General features: G+C 36.1%; 1 protein-coding gene and 2 long non-coding RNA genes across 5 annotated transcripts; 2 read left to right on the top strand and 1 right to left on the bottom strand.

The window, feature by feature from the left end:
* Positions 1-10,690: 10,690 nt before the first annotated feature.
* Positions 10,691-15,913, bottom strand: gd (gastrulation-defective). 2 transcript variants are annotated; one of them, XM_043213087.2, is made up of 6 exons: positions 15,756-15,913; positions 15,520-15,639; positions 15,300-15,450; positions 12,915-13,101; positions 12,283-12,840; positions 10,691-11,537 (listed from the first exon to the last, which is right to left on the bottom strand). In XM_043213087.2, exons 2-6 carry the CDS (start codon positions 15,595-15,597, stop codon positions 11,039-11,041), a joined length of 1,473 nt encoding a protein of 490 aa, XP_043069022.1. In that variant the 5' UTR covers positions 15,598-15,639; positions 15,756-15,913; the 3' UTR covers positions 10,691-11,038. The 2 variants fall into 2 exon arrangements, with proteins under 2 accessions (XP_043069022.1, XP_043069021.1); XM_043213086.2 differs by having other exon boundaries at positions 15,520-15,912.
* Positions 11,145-13,687, top strand: LOC138927815 (uncharacterized). Of its 2 annotated transcripts, XR_011444294.1 has the most exons (4): positions 11,145-11,285; positions 11,371-11,553; positions 12,377-12,708; positions 12,765-13,687. It is a non-coding gene; the product is annotated as an uncharacterized lncRNA (long non-coding RNA). The 2 variants fall into 2 exon arrangements; XR_011444293.1 differs by having other exon boundaries at positions 12,377-13,687.
* Positions 15,914-18,647: 2,734 nt separating the features above from the next.
* On the top strand, positions 18,648-21,586 carry LOC122321932 (uncharacterized). The gene is made up of 3 exons (XR_011441857.1): positions 18,648-18,863; positions 19,448-20,156; positions 21,049-21,586. It is a non-coding gene; the product is annotated as an uncharacterized lncRNA (long non-coding RNA).
* Positions 21,587-22,511: the final 925 nt, after the last annotated feature.

The raw sequence follows: 22,511 nt of genomic DNA, 5'->3' as shown, positions 1-22,511 counted from the left end.
GATAATGGCGCGAGCTATTTTCGTAATTTCTGAAAATATAATATGCGGCTACTGCCGCTTGTCGCCAAGAAACGTACGCGTCCTGTGCTCCTATAAATTCGGGCAGACACTTGACGGCATCTAGGGGCTCGTCACATGTGACGTCGTCCCTAATTTCTATAGGTTCATATGCTTTGATTTGGGGAGCCTCCGCTTGGGCGGAAGCGATTTCTGTTGCGTCGACCCGTTCGGTCAGCCGGTTTATTGCCAGGCGTAGTTCGTTTTCCCTACGCTGGTTTTCAATATTGGCTTCTTGAACAACATGCTGAACGGCCGCCTGTACGATGACTGTCATTTTTTCCATGCTGAAGGCCATGTTCGCGAGTTTGAGAGCGTTAGCGTTAGCGCTTTTTGGGGTGAAAAATCTGGCCGGCCCTTCGGTCTCGGACTCAGAATCACTAGAGAGTTGTCTTGTGTTTTTATATTGTTGAAAGGGATTGCTCATGTGGAGCTGTGGCTATAAAGTCGCCCGAAAAAAATAAATTTATGCATGAATTATACGCCGACAGAGAAAATTGGGCTGGTAAAGGGACCGCGGGGGCTGAACTGCCGCTTTAGTTATTTGTGCGGGCTCGTCAAATTGCGCTATTGCTGTGTCAAGTAGCGGTAAGGTGAAGGGTGCGTGGGGACTGAGCCTCCGCTTATGATAAACAAAGAAAGGGGAAAAAAATAAAATTTTTATTATACGCGATTATATAAATTATTTCCGATTGAAATTAAAAATTTTTTTTTTTTGCCCGCGATTTTTTGTCTTGGTTAAGAATTTTTATTCCGCACTTTTTGTGTTATATAGAAATATTTATTTATTTATTCACAAACAAAGAAATGCAAACAATATTGGGAAAACAATTAGTTTATAAAAATAGTTTATAAAACCGTCAGCCAATAAATTAAAATTAATTAAATTAAAAAAGTTGATGGGGCTGCAGTTTTTTAGCTGTTAGCGTAAGGAACAAAAATTTCACTATTTTTGTGTTTTTTTTTATATAAAAAAAATTCATGCAAACATAGAGGGTGTTTGAGTAGATAAAAGTGCTCACTTACATGGCTTTTTACGTTGGGCGCCAGTAAATATAAATACATGTATGGGGTGGTGTGTTAAATTCAAATTGGTTATCTCTCGCTGCAGTCAGTGGTGTCGCAGACGCTGGGGAGATGATGGGCTAGTTATCCCTGGCGGTTGCCGAGGGGGGTTGCTCCTCCTTGTAGGTGATGAGCGATGTTTGGATCCCTGGCGGTTGCCGAGGGAATTCCCTTCTATGACGGGAATTACGATGGGAGCACTTGCTCTGTTGTCACGGCCCTTAACCGGTGACCAATTCAGCAAAATGAATTTACTGTTTAACGGCTATGCCGGAGATTTGGTTTTTAAAGTGCTCTTTGTTCTTTGAGACTCTGACACAAACTGAAACTTAAAGCTAACAAAAAGTATTTCATAGCGGCCGCGCAAATGTGCAGTGCTTGCCGCTATGTATGGGCATCCGGCCAGACGCTGTGTCAGCAGTTTGGCCAAAGCGAGCTCTTAAATAATCGCACATTGCCGCTGCTCGGTTTACTTCAGTTAACTTCTATATGCTGTATGGTAAGTGGTTGATATGAGCATGTCCGTCTGTCTGTCTGTCTGTTTTTACGCAAACTAGTCTCTCAGTTTTAAAGCTATCGACTTGAAGCTTTTCGCACACCCTCCTTTGCTTTGCACGCAGTACATGAGTCGGAACGGGATCGGCCGACTATATCCTATAATATCTTTTAATATCATATAACTGATTGATCGGAAATGGTATAATTCGGTGTTTTTAGAGTTAGAGATTTAAAATTTTACATGAGAGCTATTTTTGGCAAATTAAATTATATTATACAAATTTCGTAAGGATCGGCCGACTATATCCTATAGCTGCCATATAACTGAAAGATCGGAAATGACCAAACTTTCGTGTTTTTGAAGATAGAAAGCTGGAACTTGGTACAGGTATTTTTGGTCAGTTAATCCGACCCACCAAATTTCATAACGATCGGCCGACCATATCTAATAGCTGCCATATAACTAACTGAACGATCGGAAATGGTTTTGGGTAGAAATACCAACTTTGGCATTTTTGAAGATAGAACTATGGAACTTTTTTTAGATTTTGTATTATAATAAATTGGGTTATATTATGATATTCTCATAAGGATCGGCCAACTATATCCGATGTTTGCCATATATATCCGGGTTTAACTGCAAGGGTATATCAACTTCGGCTCCGCCCGAAGTTAGCTTTCCTTTCTTGTTTTTATAATATTTTAGCGGATGGCAATTGAAGCAATTGAACACGCATATTTACTTTTAGCTTTAATTTTTCAACATTACGCCACAATGGAGATGATTTTAGGCAAGCGTTGATCTCTCATCAGCGTATGTTGAACGTGGAATGACTGGAAGTGTTTGTGTGAAATCACCTGAAAGGACCAACAGAGTTTCGCCAAATAGTTTGTCGTTGTTTTTAATATCTTTTAATGTCCTGTTCGACGCCTCAAGCGATGTTTGTGTGCCATAATACATTCTTCCCAGATAATAATTTTACATCGTTTCAGCACGGTAGCCATGGACGATTGTTTTTTAATGTTGCATATTGCTGAATGAGCTGTTCTACCTCCATCCATTAAAGTTGATGCAATGCCCGATGATGCAACGGCGAATGCGATGCCATTATTTAATCGTATTTCAGCAAAAATTAGCGAAATAACGAATGTTTTTCCAGTTCCACCCGCATCGTCTAAGAAGAAGAACCCACCTTGTCCAGCTGAAACTGCGAGCTTAATGCGATCATAAATGGTTCTTTATTCCTCATTCATTAGTGGGACATTTCGGGTAAAATCGCATGTTTCGAGATCTAATTGTATCACGGCTCAAATCACCCCCCTTGCGTTTTCTTGGCATTGCTTACTGTAAAAAATCCTCATAAATGGAATTAATGTATTTACTTAATGATGAAGGAGTTTTGCCCCAGTTTAAATTGAGTTAAAATGCTATGGTAGCGTTAGTTTGTCAGTGTGATGTGGTAGTAACTCACTTTATATGCTGTTTTTGGTATGTCGAACAGGATTTAAGAGGATGAAAAATAGATGTTGGCGGATTCTCAGACCTACTCAGTACGCTCACAAAATTGAATAAGAATCGGTATAGCCGTTTCAGAGGAGTATGGTAACAAATACTGTCTCACGAAAATTTTATATATAAGATATATCAAGAACCCACTGTACCAAGAGTACTAAACGGGGCACATACTTTAACTTTTTGTCGCAGTGTTTACGTAATTCAAGGTCTCGGTCATAAACCTAAGTGGCCGGAATGCGAAACGCTGACTGTGCCTTAGCCGCACGCCGAAACTGCATATGTCGGCAGAAACGTAATACGAGCGGACCTATTATATGTATGTGCATATACGTCCGCCTAAGCGAGCATAGCTATATACTTAAGAATACAAAGCCGTCTCTCCGCTGCCGCTGTGGCTGCTCCCATAGGCCAAAAATAAAAAAATTGATAACGGCAAAAATGTACGAAAAGTAAACAAATCGCCTCTAAAATGTACAAGCTTCTTCATGGCAAACCCGATTTTTCTAGAAATCTAAAGGGATTTTCTAAAAATGTATTTGAAGATGTAAACAATTGCTCATTTGTAAAGCGCAGCTGAGCGCATCGCGAATATTTCACAACTAAACCAAACTTTGAAGTGCTCATATCCATATTTACGTGTTCAAATTAAAATAATTTGTAATAGTTTTTGAAGTTAAAGGTATTTTCTATAAAATGAGATATAATTTGATATATTTATAATTCAATTCAATTCAATAATTTTGCTTTATTTTCCAATATCATTTTCAATTTTGTTTAAAGCTAACAAATTTTTACTTAGAGTTTAGACCTATTAACTATCTTTACAACTATAATATTCTATATTTTGTTTATTTAATATTTATTTGTTCATTTTTATTTACATTTAATAACCCAAGAAAATGGTAAAACTTGGCTCAATGGGCTTAAAGAATAAAGATAAAACTAAGACTGGTGCTTCGTGGTTACTAGCGTAATACTAGGAAGGGAAGGACCTGTCAGCACGCGGATGTGCGATATAGGATTTGCGAATGTTGAATTTGTTTGTTGAATGAGAGATGAATGCATCGATCATTTTAATATCTGCTTTTAAGTGTAGACGGTTGGTCGCATAGAAAAAAGGTAAATTATAGATCATTTTTAAGATTTTATTTTGAGCAAGTTGTAATTTATTTATATGGGTCTTGGCACTACAGCCCCAGATTTCAGATCCATAAAGCATTATGGGTAAAAATATTTGTTTGTATATTGTCAGCTTATTGTGAATTGACAGATTTGATCTGCGATTTATAAAAGGGTACAATATTCGGATGGTCCTAATTATTTTGTCAATGGTATGACTTATGTGGCCATTGAAAATAAGTTTTTTGTCAAAATTAATGCCAAAATACTTTATGGAGTTTTCCCATTTAATGTCAGTGTTATTTAGTTTAAGTTCACTATTTGGCAGAAAACACAGTTTCCGTTTTTTGGTGAAGAAAATGGATTTTGTTTTTGAGGCATTTATTTTAATTTTCCATTTATAAAAATAAGAAGATATTGCATCTAAGGACATTTGGAGCTCATTTTCTATCGAATTATAAGTAGTGTCAGAGCTAAACAGGGCTGTGTCGTCGGCAAATATAAGTGTATGACATCTTTGAAATAGCGGGATGTCATAGGTGTAAATGTTATAAAGAACTGGTCCGAGCACAGAGCCCTGTGGGACACCTGCTTTGATTAGTTTTTTATTCGAATTAGTACCATCAAGACTGACGTAAAAGTACCTATCTGAGAGAAAACTTTGGATGATCTTTGTTAAATATATTGGGCTGTTACAAGTGATAAGCTTATGGATTAGACCATTGTGCCAAACAGTATCAAAAGCAGCTTCTATGTCAAGCGTTACCATGCCAACTGACTCTTTTCGTGCAAAACTTTCCTTTATATAGTTAGTGATTTTATCAAGTGGGTGAATACAGTTCAGAAAAGCACGAAAGCCATATTGGACTGGGGGTAAAATGTTATTTTCTTCCACATGCAGATTGAGCCTAGATTTAATTAATCTTTCAAAAATTTTTGAAAAACCACATAGCAAACTTATCGGACGGTAATTGTTTGGACAATCCGGGGGCTTCCCTGGCTTAGGAATTGGAATAATTCTAGCAATTTTCCAATTTTTGGGGAAATAACCAATTTGAAGACATTTATTCATGATTAGACCAAGAAAGTCTATCGCGTTTTTTGGTAAGTTTTTTAGACAAATGTTTGGAATTTCATCAATGCCAGGTGATTTGTTATTTTTTATGACTTTATTATGACGTCAATATCCTTAGAAGTGATTTCAGGTGTGAATGTTAGGTCATTCAAATTGTTGAATTCGCTTAAAGTGTTTTGGACTTCAGTTGAGGTATTATAGTCAGAGAAACTGTCAGTAATGTGATGTTTTGATTCAAAAACTTCTGCTAAGATATCTGCTTTTTCTGCTCTTGTAGTAAACACTATATTATTGTGAAGGAAACTTGGGATAAACTGTTTTTTGTTCTTAATAATTTTAGTAAGCTTCCAAAATGGTCTGGAATTCTTGTCCAATTTAGACAGTTTAAGATTCCATTTTTCATTGTTAAGCTCAAATAGTTTCTGGCTAATCATGTGGTTCAAATAGTTTACCCTAGCCTTAAAGATGGGTTGTCTGGTTCTAATCCATTTTCTTTGATTTGTGTTTCTATCACTGATTATATTTTTTATCCATCGTGTAACTTTCAGAACTATGGGCCTAATAGGCGCTTCCGGTACACACTGCTTTATTGCATTATGTATGTCAGCTTAAAGAATATTGACCATTAAATCTATTACTTCTTGCTCCGCTTCAAAGTCCGAAAGAGCTTCGAGATTGGCTAAGGTAGCAACATTGAGGATATGCTTAAATTTTTTCCAGTTTGCTTTGGAGTATTGCAAGTGTGTAACATTTTTGCAATGAACTCCTTTAGTAAACTTACAAAGTACTGGTAAATGGTCCGATGAGAGATCAGTATGTACAATTGGCTCGGAGAAATTTATCGGTGAATTTGTAAGGAAAATGTCAAGAGTTGAAGGCTTGCTACTAAAGTTAGCTGGTATATAGGTTGGATCTTTGGAGTATAAAAGCGAGAATTTTCCTGTTGACAAAAGCTCATGAAGGCAATTTCCAAACGAGTTAGCTCTGGCACAATTCCATAAACGATTTCTGCAGTTCAAGTCACCACCCAATATGTAATGGCCATCAATTTGTGAAAATTTTACTAGGTCGGCCCTGAACATAGTTTTTATGTGTTTATTTGTTATAGGAAAGTGGCATAGATTGTTTAGGCATTTAGCTGAAGCACCAGGAAAATAGGCTGAATATATTTTGAGAGAATTGTTGGAGTCAATGTTTATCTTTATAGCAATGTTTTCTATAAGATGGGTCTTTATACTATTGATTTGTTCATGCTGAATACTGTTCTCTACTATAATCGCAACACCTCCACCTTTTGTGGTACCACGATCATTTCGGTAAACTTTATAATTTGGTATAGACAGTTTAATTTTATCCGTTAGCCATGTTTCGCTAACAAGACAAACATGGATTTGGTTTTTAGTGAGGAAGTTAACTAACTCAAGACGTTTAATACTGACGGCACGAGCGTTCCATGCCATGATATTAATATGAGTGAGTGATTTACTTATTGGAGTACACATATTTGATAGCAAGTTGAGTTATTATATTGAACTGCTCGCTTTTTGAGGTACAGGCACTCAGTTTATTTATGAGCTCAGTCGTAAGAGCTGTGATTTCGTCGATGGTAAAAAGGTCGGGAGAACTCGGTGGATTTGAGTCGTTGTTTACGACTGCATTTCTGTAGCTCTGGTATGAAACTTGAGGAAGATTGGGCGGCCGAATCGGAGTTGAGTGCTGTCTTGGTACGGCTGATACGAGCATATTTCGGTTTGCTCCACGAACTTTTTGGTTCTCGTACCTCGGTTTGATGAAACGATTACCGCTGGACGATCGTCGTTGGAGAAGCGATTGATAAGAAAGTCGGCAAGGGCACTGAGGGTCGGAGGAGGGGTGATTCCCTTTGCAGATGGCGCATTTTAGTTTGGTGCTGTCAGGACACTCAATGGTCTTGTGTGGGCCGGCACAGTGGGCGCAAGAGGTCTTTACAGCGCAATGCATGGATCCATGTCCATAAAGCTGGCAATTGTAGCATTGTGTCAGTTTGCTGATTGGTTTTGATTTGTACTCCCATCGTACTTTGGTATGGTTTATATATATGTAGTCTTTGCGTAGCTGGTGCAGAGTGATGCTTTTATTAGCGAAATAGACTACATAGAGCAATAGCTTATTGTCATTTTTGGTTGTTTTTTCAATTGTTTTAACCTCAATGCATTTCAGGCCCATGTTATTAAGCAAAGTTTTGACGTCAGCATTGGGTAGTTTGTCAAGACCAGAAAGTACCGCCTTGTAAGGTTTGGTCTTTTTGCAGTCGTACGAATAGAATTCGCATTTGAGATCACGCAGTTGAGTGCAAATTTTATTGTAGTTTTCTTCACCTGTGGTGAAAATTTTGATACCAATAGATATGGTTTTGATATAGTAGTCACTTATTTTAATGCGGATGAGAACATCATGTAGGAACTTGGCAGTCTGTTTAAGGACAGTAATAGGTGGCATTTTAGTAGCCTCTTTTGGGACGACTTCAGGTTCCTCTACGACGTCATCAATGTTGTTGTTGTCCTCAATAGTTTGAAGCGGACGATAGTAATTTGTGAACTCGTCACGAAGAGCTTTGTTCACAGTAATATTTTTCCTTTGACGTGGCATTTTGTTAATAGCGGCTGATGCTACAGCATCGCCAGTAATTGTCTTTTGACGTTTTATGTTTATGATAATATGCACTTTCAATCGACAAAACTTTTAGCTCTTTATTTAGATAGCACGATGTGCTGATCGTAATAATGAAAGATAACAAACGAGATCAACGTATGCAAGACAACCGTACACTCGGAGTGTAAGTCAGAGACTGATATATTTATAATAATTATTGTTATTATTATATTATTGTGAACTAATACATTTTTTTTGCCTTTATTTTGAGCATATTTTTCATGTTTAGCTGAAGTTTTAGTAGTGATCTAGTAGTGTGTTTTAGTAGTGAAATTCTATCGTTGATATACCAATGTGTTTGTCGGTCTCCAAAAGTAACAAATGTGTACAAATTTTCTGCCAAAATTTGCCTATGTGCCTAATTTCGTAAAAATACTAACACTGTTTAAACTTTAATGCCTTTGCTCAGTCTTTATGTTTCATTCTTGTGTTTACCTTTCCAAAACTATTGGTTCATTTACTAATAGTTTTTATTTTTTTTAATTTATTTTTTTTTTATAATTTTTATGTCATTATGTGTTGTGTTATTGTTTTAAAGATTGTGTTTCAATTAGTGTCCAGTGGCGAATTTTTGTGTATACATAGAATTAAGATAAAGAAAAAGTTGTGATACCTTTTTTTTTCCTTTGATGAAACTGATTTATTATTACTAGTGAATGTTTTCTTAGACTTTGTTTTAAATTTGAGCTGTAACTTTTGGCGAATTTCCGGCTTATTTCCTTTTTTGTGTTCGATCAAATTTTGAGTTTGGTTGTTTTCGTGCATATTTTGTGTTTTGTTCTGGACAAACCGGATATATCGCAAACATCGGATATTGTTGGCCGATCCTTATGAGAATATCATAATAAAACCAACTAAATACAATGAAAAATCTAAAACAAAGTCCCAAGCTTCTATCTTCAAAAATACCAATGTTGGTATTTCTACCAAAACCATTTCCGATCATTCAGTTATATGGCAGCTATAAGATATAGTCGGCCGATCATTATAAAATTTGGTGGGTTGGATCAATAGAATCTGTACGAAGTTCCAACTTTCTATCTTCAAAAACACAAAGTATTGGGCATTTCCGTTTTTTTAGTTATATGGCAGCTATAGGATATAGTCGGCCGATCGAAATTGGGTATGTCGTATTATTTTGCCAATAATAGCATTCATACAAAATTGGAACTCTCTAACTCTAATACCACCGAAATTATAGCATTTCCGATCAATCAGTTATATGGCAGCTATATGATATAGTTGCCGATCTTTTTTATTGTTGTAATAGCAGGGTAACGTTTATTTAAAACTGTCCATTAGGGACAACCATTAAATGTTATCACATAAACTTCACTCATAGATAATTTTAAATATTAATATGGTCGAAATAAATTAGAGTAGTAAGGGGAGGTCCAGCGGGTGTGTCCTTTTTAGCCTTCTGGGCTGCTCGCTGTATTTATATTTTATATTATTTGTATCTCGTCCTTGACCCAAGGAAAATTGAGAACCTCGTGGATGGTGCGATTGTCATGATAGACGTGGGCCCCAGTGGCGATTCGAAGGGCTCTATTTTCGAAAGCTTGTATAGTTCGGACATTCGTCTTGCTAGCAGTGCCCCAGAGCTGTATGCCGTACGTCCAGATTGGGCGTATTATGGCCTTGTAAATTAGGAGTTTAGTGGAAGTTCTCAGCTTCGATCTCCCACCCATAAGCCAGTAGAAGGATCGAAGTCTTTGATTAGCCTGTTTCCTCTTCTTAATCAGATGGGACTTCCAGGTGAGCCTCCTGATTAGTTGCCGATCTGGCTGATTTTAATATATTATCTTAGAATATAAAAATATTTTGTGCCAAGTTTCAAGTCCCTACCTCAACTAGAAGTATTTTTGGCCGCTCTTTTCATACAAGCCGGACCACTGTGCGATACTTTAGACTTTTGGAGCGGCAACAACGGCTGCTCCAAATAAAGATCCAAATAAAATACAAATAAATCTGACTTGATTGAATACGATTGACTTGATTATAAACTGGACGGGATTCCTGCTGGTGGAAGAATCCTATTACAAAACCTTATATAAGTAATGTATAAAAGTAACAACATCCAACATCCAATTAATTAAAGTTGTTTTATTATAACAGAATAATGAAAAATCAAGAATGGAAAGCAAACTTCGGGCGGAACCGAAGTTGATATAATCTTGCAGTTAAAATCGGATATATATCGCACACATCGGATATAGTTGGCCGATCCTTATGAGAATATTAGAATATAACCCAATTTATTATAATAAAAAATTTAAAAAAAAAAGTCCCAAGCTTCTTATCTTCTATCTATCGTAAGCTTTTTTTGGTCAACGGACTAAAAATATAATCTGTTCGAAGTTCCAACTTTCTTTTCTCAAAAACACGAAAGTTGTGTCATTTCCGATTGTTCAGTTATATGGCAGCTATAGATCCTTATGAAATTTGGTGGGTCGTATTATTTTGTCAACAAAAGCTTTATTACGAAAGCGAAAAATAGCTATCCGAACTCTTTAACTCTAAAAACACCGAAGTTATAGCATTTCCGATTAATAAATTATATGGCAGCTATAGGATATAGTCGGCCGATCCCGGCCGTTCTGACTTATATACTGCAAAGGAAAGAAAGACCAAAATTATAATATCATCCGCAAGGGTATAAAAATGAATAGATTTTATGTCTATTTTATTAAATTCATTATTATATTTTCAGTCCCTGGTTATTTGGCAGCTACTTACATTCCAGCACCACATTACATTACCTTACACCCTAATTTTAACATGAAAGGTTTAATGAGCTTATCCCACATTTTTAATAATTCATACAAAAAATATGTACAAAAAAAAACACTCTATGTATTTATTTACATAGATTAAACTATAGTATATTTTTCTATTTCCATTATTAAAATTATTCTGTTTAGGTTTTTTTACCTTTACCGGAGGCTCTTTACCTTCCATCTCTACGCCCATGCGATAAATATCACAGCGTTTTCAATGTCTTTGTAGCAGGGCTGCTAAATGATAAAAGCTGTAATCCAGTCAATAAACTTGGCCACGTCGGCATAAATCATAAGCTGCTTCCCGCAACAGTGCCTGTGAGTAATTTCAGAGCCTCGCGATTTTTTTGCAGGAAGTGCCGCCGACACCGTTCCTCGCAACATCCAGCGGTTGTTTTTATAGATCAAAAGTCCAGCACCCGATATACCAGTGTAAAAATCGACGTCCCCATGGTGGGGCTCAAAATTAACGGTGGCGCAGAAGGTACGGTTCGAAGACAGACTGCGAAAAGGCGCGTTGGCACGGAAGCATTCCGCATTACTAACAATAGGTGCTTTTACCATTTTAGGAATGCTGGTATCGATCACCTTTTTACCAGGAGCCGTCACTGTTTGAAAGGCTGTTGTATTTAATTTATCAAAGCTCCAGCCAATAACTATGCCATGCTCGCCCACGACGTATTCCGATTTGCTAGACCCAGACCAAAGACAGGCAGGGCGAATAAACGTGTTGAATCTGCAAAAAATATACAGTTTAGTATGAGCCTTTAAATAATTGTAATTCTTTCTATATGATTCCAATCAATGTAACTGAATATTAAATAGTTTTGCCGAAAATGCAGATGAAAGTATAAACAACAGAACCCATTTAAAGATAAGCTTATTTTAAGCCAATTTTAAGCTTATATTCTTAAATAATTTAAAATTATTATTTTAAAAATTATCTTCCCAAATTCTAAAATTTTTAAATATTAAAACTCAATCCTTTAAAGAATTTAGTTCTCAAGGGCGATCTATAATAATAGATGACTCCTCTAAATAAAAATCCATCTACAAGATGTCTGTCAGTCCGTCTATCAGTTTTAACACAAACTATTCTGATGGTCAAACTCAGTTTTTAGGCTATCGACTTCAAACTTTGCACACATCCTTAACTGATTGATCGGAAATGTCGTAATTTATGTTAGAGAGTTGGGACATTCTTAGATTTTTGACAAACGGATCCAATCTACCAAATTTCATAAAAACTGGCAAAAGATTGGAAACCTCACAATTTTGGTATTTTTGAAGATAGAAGCGACTTTTGTCAAAATATTTATTATTTAAATAATTCACTAAATCGGTCAACTTTATCTGATACCTAAAACCTATACGAATAATATACTGTCACTTTACTGAAAGGGCACATAAGCTTCGGCCCCGCCCGAAGCAAGCTCTCCTTTCTGGAAGGTGGTAAGGAGTAGAAGGTGAGAAGAGCTTACCGTACAGCATCCTTAAGCATAATCACGGCGATGTCTGCGTCGTAGCTACTAAGCTGGTTATTATAATCAGGATGGATGTATATTTCATTAACAGGTGCCGCGAGAGAGCCTTCCTCGTTCCAATTTTTAAGATTATGTCTGCCGAGAAAAACGAGCACTTCATTGGCTGTGAAACGACTGTTGAACATCTCAAAGCAGTGCGCGGAGCTGACGACAGCACGACCGGATACGAGTGTCCCACCGCATTGGAAGTCAAGAGAAGTCAGGTTGTTAACATATATGGCGGCTAACCAGGGCCAGGAACCGCGTACAATAGATGGGAGGCTCCCAGCCCCCATATCGCCTTCTACTTCACTCAATTCCATACTGTCATCCCATATGTGCGCGAAGCTATCATCACCGTCTACGAATACTGGTGATGTGATGGTATCAGAGCTTTTGGTTCTTTCCTGAACATTCTTTAAATCAAGCGGCCCATCTAGGTACTTCTGCAGCCGAGTATCATGGCCTCGGTTCAATCGTCCGCACATGTCTTTTGGTAGGTGAGCAAAGAGCTTTCTAAAAATATAACATTGAGTATTGAATTAATGCGATGCAAACTTGCCTCAACCGACCACAATCCGGATGCATACTTCTTCAACTGGGTCTGCGACGATTGTGGATGTGGACGCTTCAAACCGTGATCTTGGTTTGCAAACGTCTCCTCGGCAACCATCTTTTGAAGCTCTTCAGTGTTTAACAAAGAACTCTTTTTATCGGAAATAAAAGTTAGTTTTCTAATGTGCTCTAGTTGTATTTGGGTCATAAAAATACTTTGCTCTTCAAAAAAAAAAAAAAGAACAAATTGAAATAGTATGTACATGAGAATTTGAGACTTACTATTAAAATTAAGTATAATTATTAAATGGGCAATTCTCCAGAAAGGTCAACCGCAGCCAAAAAATTCAAAGTTCATAAAAGTATGTTTTTTTTGCATGTTCGTGCAATGTATTTATTAAATGTAACTCATGTAAGCCAATTTTATGTTTACTCATAACAAATTTTGAAATATTTCAATGCAAAGTAGACCAAGTGCGAAAGTTCTACTTTTGGCGTTTCTAATGCTCGTTTTGTTTTAAATAATTTTCTTAAAGAGAGTCATTAAGAATTGATATTCGCTTTTCTAAATCTCCATTTATATTCAAAGAATATGAAAAATATGTAAAAAAAACGATGCGATTACTAATAAGGGCGAATTTCTTATAATCTTATTTGTCTTTACCAATGTCGCGTTCGACAGTGAAAAAGAATATTTGTTATCAGTGCATCCAAGGTTTTTGTCCCAGGAGCACCAAATATCGTGCCCAAACGTAGATTTTTGGGCTAAACAAATTTAAAAAAATTTTAGTTCAATATAAGCAGCAATTCGAGTTTGGAACTCTTTTAAAGTTTGTCGCGTGCGACATTGTATGTAAAAAATTTAATTTAACTAATTTTTATGTATTAGTTTTAGTGTGAACAAATGCAGGAAACGAAAAAATCGAATCCAACTTCAAATATTGGCGAGAAAATATAAAAAAAGATGAACAAAAATGATTGAATTTATTGAAGATATTTTGTTAAGTTTGAAATTGATGTAAGAAATAATAAAAAAAAAATATTGATGCATCAAAAATAATTTAAATACATCCTTTGCACTTCTCATTACCTAAAAAGAAACAAAAACAACACAAAAAGTATGGTGGAAGAAAATGTCGCGTGCGACATGTAGCGTGCGACCGTGATTCAAATTCAATTTAAAACAAGAAAGGAAAGCTAACTTCGGGCGGAGCCGAAGTTTATATACCCTTGCAGTTAAAACCGGATATATATCGCAAACATCGGATATAGTTGGCCGATCCTTATCTGAATAGGAATATATAATCCAATTTGTTACAATACAAATTCTAAAAAAAGTCCCAAACTTCTATCTTCGAAAATACCAAAGTTGGTATTTCTACCAAAAAACATTTCCGATCGTTCAGTTATATGGCAGCTATGAGATATAGTCGGCCGATCCTAATGAAATTTGGTAGGTTGGATTAACTGACCAAAAATAGAATCTGTATTAAATTCCAGCTTTCTATCTTCAAAAACACGAAAGATGGGTTATTTCCGATCGTTCAGTTATATGGCAGCTATAAGATATAGGCGGCCGATCCTTATGAAATTTGGCATGACGTAATGTTTTGCCAAAAATAGCTCTCATGTCAAATTTGAACTCTCTAACTCTAAAAACACAAAAGTTATACCATTTCCGATCAATCAGTTATATGGCAGCTATAGGATATAGTCGGCCGATCCGGGCCGTTCCGACTTATATACTGCGTGCAAAGGAAAGAAGGGTGTGTGCAAAGTTTCAAGACGATAGCTTTAAAACTGAGAGACTAGTTCGCGTAGAAACAGACAGACGGACAGACAGACGGACAGACGGACAGACGGACATGCTCATATCAACTCAGGAGGTGATCCTGATCAAGAATATATATACTTTATAGGGTCGGAGATGTCTCCTTCACTGCGTTGCACACTTTTGGACAAAATTATAATACCCTCTGCAAGGGTATAAAAAACTGCTTCATATTTTTATGTCAAACAAAATGCATTATTAAGAACAATCAATACTTAACATTTTAAAATTAATTGCACTAAAATTATCCATCACGTTTCGCTGAAATCAGTGCTTGAACTGGTTTTCGAAAAAGTGACTTCTGTTTTTGTCGCGTGCGAATGCCTCACATTTATATGATTATCTTGATAAACAATTGCCCAAAATTTATCTTAGCACAGATTATAGTGCTAACCAAGAGCCTTAAGATTCGCATTTAGAAAAAAAAAAACAAACCATGCTCATTTTTTTCAGTTTGCGTACAAATATCGCGTTCGACATCAGAGAATTGCCCATATAATGTATATTTTAATGCAATGATACGGTTAAGATTTTATATTAAAGATATATCAAATGCCTTTAACAGCACCTAGCTAATTTCCATACACACCTCCTGTCCCAAAACAAATGACCTGGTTGTTGGCCGAAATAAGAAGCACCTTGGGAGGAAAGTGGTGCTTCGGAAAACGGATCTTGTAGAGCACTGGCGCGTTGCTGGTTAATTGCCCTCGTGTGAGCAGTACGATCTCGCCAAGGTAGTTCTGTGAGAATAAAAGTGGTTAAGATCCCTAAGAAAATGTGATATGGACATTCAAGCCAAAACAACTCACCGTGGTGAGCTTGCCTCGCATTGAAAGAGTGACACGAAGGTGAAGCGGATGATGAGATTCTTGGCTGTGGATGGCCATCAGACCGAACCACTCACTTCCGTCAAAGCGGTACTGGAAGATCTTGGGGCAAGGAGAAATAGGCATGCCTTGAGCAAAAACATGGAAAGATCTCCCAAGGCAAATGATCAGAAGCGCCGCCAGTTTAAGTTGCATTTTACGTTTTTTCATTTACACACCTTTAAAAGCGCAAATGTACCTTACTAGATACGGCAACAGGATTAAAATGGATTGCTTTTGGATTGGGGGTGGGAGCGTCGATAAAATTATTCACAAATATTTAAAAAATCTGCGACTCACAAACGACATGCCATCATAGCAAGGTTGCCAGAAAACAAAAGCTCGACAATTTAGGGAGGGATTTGCTTACCGTAAGTATTCAACTATAAAATGTTTCCAACCTTAGAGATTTTTATTTTTTTTATATGTCATACAAGTTTTTCTAGCCTTGATACCTTGTACGAAAATAAAAAAATATATTTTAATTTTAAGTCTCTTTCGAATTATGTAATTGTCAGAATAAAGTTTTTAAATTAATAAATATAATTAAAATTATTGATTAAATACAGAGCAACTACTGCTGTAGCGAGAAAAACACTGAAAGAAGCATTGTGGATAAACTTCCAAGAACAGAAATTTGATCATATTGCAATTTTTCAATTTCACTGAATTAAAGCATAGTACTGAGTTGACGAATATCCGCTGTCCAACGAGTGACAGCTGTCAAACTCCATATAAAAAAAACGGTGTAAAAAAGGAAAGAAGAAGAAATTTTTGCCTTCTAGATTTTGCGGGTACAGAGTTGAGGAAAATTTTTGTTATCGATTTTAATCGTGTTGCCGGATCAAAAAAAATAAACAGCTGCTCTCGAAATAGAATGAATGAGTGCAAGAGACAGAACAAATTGAGTGAGAGAGTCAGAGGGCATCTAACCATGGGCATTGCTTTGAAACCGAGTGAGTTGGGGTAGGAAGTAAGAAGAGTGCTATTGGAATTAGAAATGCAGACGAATTTCTCAAATGGTTTTTAACAACACACTGAATGAATTTATTTTTTCTGTTGAGCAAAACACTTTTTTTTAATACTTCTTTAATAATGAGGGAGTTGACCGAAAGGTAAATTATAATATAAGTGTTATTTTCACTTTCATTATAAATTAAAATAATTCCTTTATACTTATGGTTTTTAACCCTTCATATTTTCTTAGTGTTTTTTGTTTAGTTGCCTTCGGAGTTTTTTGGGTTTTAAAATTAAATTATTTTAAAACATTTTTTAGCGGTAAAATTGTGCTGGAAAAGTTAATAAATATTGAACATTTTTTACAATCTTATAAGTAAAATATGTAAAAAATTATATACAAAATAAGAATAAATATTTATGAAAAAAAAATTACTTGCTTCGATTTTTGAATCATTTTACTATCAGCGTCTAAAAACACAAGAAAATATGCAAAGTTGTATTCTAGAATGCAATAGAAACAATTCGAATGCGATCTGTAACTCTAACTCAAAATAAAACTTGTTATGATTGGAAAAATATGGTGATATGGGAAGATGGGCAAATGACATTTTCCTTTCAAAAAAAAATAAAAACCATTGAGCTATTAGGTATTTTGAATTATTTTCCAAACAGTACCCACGCCCGATTTTTTTAAAATTTAAAGCATAGTACTGAGTTGACAAAAATCCGCTTTCAAACGAGTGACAGCTGTCAAACTCCTTATAAAAAAAACGGTGTAAAAAAGGAAGAAGAAGAAATTTTCTCCTCCTAGATTTTGCGGGTACTGAGTTGACGAAAATTTTTGTTATCGAATTGAATGGCGTTGTCGGATCAAAAAAAATAAACAGCTGATCTCAGGGAGTTGAAAGAAATAATTTCATTTATTTCTATAGGTGTGACATGGAGGGTCAATTGATCAAACAAAAAAATAGTCGGCCCGAAAAATTTTCGACGCGCCAGGAGAAATTAAAATTAATTTCTGCGGTCTAGGCGAAGCCCATAATATGGGATTTGACCCACAAGGGGCATTTTAATTCCATAAAATGGCTTTGAAATGATTTTTGATTGATTTTGATTTTGATTTTGACCCAGTTTTCTATTTCTTAATCAGCTCCTTAGCGGCGAAATACATAAACAAAACACCAACATCCAATTGATTTGAATTCATTTTTGCTTATTGGTTTTTGTTTACAAAAAACAGCTGTTCAGTATTACCCTATTTCTTAATTTTTTTGGTCACACTAGCTCGGTAGCTGAATAAAGTGCGATATCGTTATCGGATTTTCAACAGCGGATTTTCGTCAACTTAGTACTAGGCTTTAGCGGCGAAATACATAAAGAAAACACCAAAATCTCGGTTTGAAATCATTTTTGCTTATTTTTTTTTTTTTTACAAACAACAGCTGTTCAGTAATACCCTTTTCATGGCGTTTCAGGCTTTTCCTTAATTTTGTTCACACTCACAAAATTTGGTCACACTAGCTCGGTAGCCGAATAAAGAGCGATTTCGCTATCACACGTGTTACAGCGTATTTTCGTCGTCAGAGTACTAGGCTTAAGCTTTTAAATCAGTGGTAGTCAAACTCTCATTTTCTATAGCACAGCCTTATGCAGCCCTATTTTGCTGAAGCGATGGTCATACACGGACACTGTTAGGCTTATAAATTATAAATTATAAAACAGTGGAAAAATTGCAACGAATTATCTGTAACTCTAACTTAAAATAAAGTGGTTTTTATACCCTTGCAGAGGTTATTTTAATTTTTGTCCAAAAAGTGTGCAACGCAGTGAAGGAGACATCTCCGACCCTATAAAGTATATCTATTCTTGATCAGGATCACCTCCTGAGTTGATATGAGCATGTCCGTCTGTCCGTCTGTCTGTCCGTCTGTCTGTCCGTCTGTCTGTCCGTCGGTCCGTCTGTCTGTCTGTTTCTACGCGAACTAGTCTCTCAGTTTTAAAGCTATCATCGACTTGAAACTTTGCACACACCCTTCTTTCCTTTGCACGCAGTATATAAGTCGGAAGGGCCGACTATATCCTATAGCGGCCTTGTAACTGATTGATCGGAAGTGGTATAACTTTGATGTTTTTAAAGTTAGAGAGTTCAAGATTTACTTTTTGGCAGAATAATATTACGTGCCAAATGTCTTGAGGATCGGCCGACTATATCCTATAGCTGCCATATAACTTATTAATCGGAAGTGGTATAAATTTGTGTTAAAAAGTGTGTATAACTTGTGTTTTTGAAGATAGAAAGCTGGAACTTGGTACATATTTTAGTTTTGGTAAGTTAATCCTACCAAATTTCAAAACGATCGGTCGACTATATCTTATAGCTGCCATATAACTGAACGATCGGAAATGGTTTTTGGTATTTTTGAAGATAGATAGAAGTTTGGGACCTTTTTAGATTTTTTATTATAATAAATTGGGTTATATTATTATATTCTCATCAGGATTGGCCAACAATATCCGATGTTTGCGATACATATCCGGTTTTAGCTGCGGTTTTAACTCCGCCCGAAGTTAGCTTTTCTTTCTTGTTATGATTGGGAAAATATGGTGATATGGGAAGTTGGGTAAATGACATTTTCCTTTCGATCTGCCTAGTGCCGACCACTGATTTACAGATATGGACTCAAAAGAAGTGGGATATGTTGTTTTAACTCTTCATTGAAAACAAAATATTTGGAAATAATGTCTAAATCAAATATATATAAAGGTTCGGTCGAGCACACCATCGATATTAACAATATTTCTGTATTGTTAAAAAAAAAAACATTTAAAATAACTTAACAAAAGTAGAAATATTTTAGCAGATTTATATATTTCTTTAACTATTTCTAGAAAATATTTTCTTTTAATTTAGCCACTTCAGTACATAAAATTCTGGCAACACTGCTGGGTCTGCATGTCGCCCCGTTCTCAGATGTCTGTCAAGTTAGCATCGCTCAAACAGCGTCAAAGTGGAACGGTGGAACTGAAACACAGAAACAAACACGCTTCGCTTAAGGGGCCCATCCACAGGCGAGCATGTTGTGCTCGACGAAATTTTTCCTGTAGATGGTAGTGTTCGTTGTCAAATTTTGTATTCGACAAAATGTTCAAATAAAATGTAAATCGTTCTATTTTGACAACGTTGGCAACAACATGCTCGAGAATGGATGGCAATGTTGGCACGAACGTCATTTGGAAAATCGTTTTGGTAGAGCAAAATGAACAAAACATTCCTACAAGATTTTATTTATTGCCTAAAAAATGAACCTGCTCTATGGCACGCCAAAAGCGATGCATATAAAATCAAGCATGTGCGTAATAATGCATGGGAAGTTCTACTCAAAATACATATATAAAGAGTTCGATGAGCACGCAAAACTAGAAGCCGTTAAGAAAAAAGTCAATTCGCGTCATATAGACGAGAACTACAAAAGGTGCATCGAAGTGAAAAATCAGGCGCTGGAGCGGACGATGTGTACCAGCCGAGCTTGTGGTACTTCAGTGATCTGTCTTTTCTTAATGAAACAGAATCCTCGGTCGATGGAATCAGCACTTTTGATGACGGCCCAGCAAGTTACATAGTAAGTTTTTTAATAAAATTTAAAACAATGGTTTATTGTGCATATTAAGAATATAATTTTATTTTAAATTCGATCATTCTGCCAAGGTACTGCTCCAATTGTGTTAAAATATTCGCGAAAGTAATCACGAATTCTTTTGGCATTTTCTGGGCGATTGCCACCTGTCAACGGTTGCAAATCGCCTATTTGATGAGTGCCTCCAAATGAATTGACTGGATCTGCTGAACCTCGCAAATATACAGCGTCATTTCTTTTCGACAAATGGTTGTGCAAATAGCAACAACATAGAATTATCACCGAAGCCTTTTCCGACTCTATAGAAATAGTATTAAGAAGTATTCTAAATCTGGTCAATATTATGCCAAATGCTTTTTCCACTATACGCCTAGCTCTTGAGAGGCGGTAATTGAAAATCAGCTCTTCCTTTAGCAAGTTTTTGACGACTGTATAGCTTCATCAAATTTTGTGATAATGGAAAGGCGTCGTCCCCTACTATCACATATGGCAGTTCATATGATGTATTTGCTATTTGGCGAGGCTTCGGAATGAATAGTGATTGGTCATCGTAGCGCCTTTTATATTCCGATTGTGCAAATACACCAGCATCTGATGCCCTGCCATTTTCTCCAACTTTCACACAAATGAATTCATATTGAGAATTTACTATAGCCATCAAGACAATGCTGAAGTTTTTTTTTTATAATTAAAACAGAATGATCCTGATTATTTTGGTTTCTTAATATGCCCATGGTTTCTGTCAATAGCTCCTATACAATTTATGAAATTCCATTGTTTTTCGAAATCATCAGCAGTTTCTTTCTATTCTTCTTCATTTCCTGGAATCTAAAAAAAAATATGAAATTCGTTAATAATTACTAATTTCATTTCTTAGCCGAAGGCGCCGAAACGAAAACCGGATGAATCTACGCCGTTCCTACAGAAAGCAGTAGCGCACTTGGACAACATAAGCGCAAAGCAACAAAGGTGTGAAGCGGACATATATGCGGAAGGGTGGGCTGCCATGTTCAAGCAGTTATCAAAGAAGTAGCAGCTTTTTGCGAAAAACGCATAAACGAGATCCTCATGCAAGGGCGCATGAATATGCTGACGTACCAAGGGGTGTCAAGTATTGCAAATATTTCTAATAATACAAATTCTAATGGTCAATGCCAGATGCCAGTATTCATGTATCCACGAAAACAAATGTATCGTGAGAGCACTCCACATATGAGCGACTCAAATAGATCTTCTTTTTCGTCTAATCAATTGGAAGACAACAAAAATGATATAATAACAACCAAAAAAGGAACCGTTTCTGTTACATCCTTTGAAGTCTTATTCTACAGCGATGAATAAACCAATGTAGTACAAAATACAGGGTGGGCCATTTGAAGTTGACCCACATGATTCCTAAAACAAAAACAAATAAAGTGGGCAATTTTTTTTTATTCCAAAAATTATTTATTTTGGTCCAAGGAGATTTTTTGGACCACAATAAATGATTTTTGGAATAAAAAAAAAATTGTCCACTTTTTTTGTTTTTGTTTTAAGAATCAAGTGGGTCAACTTTAAATGGCCCACCCTGTATATTTCATAAATAATAAAAAATGTGTTACCTTGTTATAAGACTTTAGCATTTTAATTATCGCTCGACATGTTTCAATTATTATGCGCCCTAGGCTCTTCAAAACTTTGGCCGCTAGCCAAATAACGCTAAGTCGCTCAAAGGCGTTCGTTTGCGCTTATTGCCTCACGCATTTGTGTGTCCTGTCTTCGTATTTCAGGCTCTACTAAATTTTACAGTCTAAAAAAATTTAACAGTTTAAATTTAACAGAAAGTTTTTTAAATCGATAGGAGACGTTTCATGAAACTCCTTAAAAAGCTTCGTATGTGTGAATTTTAGGCGCTTTGCGTACCATTCCTTCATCCACATACTGTGCTTCCTTTTTTCGCTTCATTTTTTTTCTTTACAGTAATAACAGTGCCGCTCTCGTTGTCCGTTGACATAGTGACATGTTGATAGTTTCAAAATTTTTTCGAAAAATGATGTTCGCACGCATGTTGGCTCTAGTTAGTGAGGAAAATGAAATTCAAGTTGGCGAGCATGTTGGCGAAGTACTTCTTCATTCACCTCAAGCTCCACTTCCGTTGTCATCAGATGAAATTGAAATAATTTCCGAACTTATAGATGTTTTAAAACCATATAATGATGCAACTCTGCAAGTATCAGGAAATAAAACGGTAACTGTTTCTTTGATTATTTCTGTAATAGCCGAACTTCATCAAGAATTGTATCATCTTGGTAGCAATGTTTAGTCTGAGTGTGCCAAAGAAGTCATAAAACAACTCTCAAA

Source organism: Drosophila bipectinata, chromosome XR (assembly GCF_030179905.1).
Source record: "Drosophila bipectinata strain 14024-0381.07 chromosome XR, DbipHiC1v2, whole genome shotgun sequence".
Lineage (NCBI taxonomy): Eukaryota > Metazoa > Arthropoda > Insecta > Diptera > Drosophilidae > Drosophila > Drosophila bipectinata.
This window is presented reverse-complemented; position numbering and strand designations above follow the sequence as displayed.

Coding starts and splice junctions, on each gene's coding strand:
- gd (XM_043213086.2), bottom strand. CDS start 15,747: ATGAAAAAACGTAAAATGCAACTTAAACTGGCGGCGCTTCTGATCATT. Junction 12,841..12,914: donor TCGCAGACCCAGTTGAAGAA/GTATGCATCCGG, acceptor TTATATTTTTAG/AAAGCTCTTTGCTCACCTAC. Junction 11,538..12,282: donor ATGCTTAAGGATGCTGTACG/GTAAGCTCTTCT, acceptor TATTTTTTGCAG/ATTCAACACGTTTATTCGCC.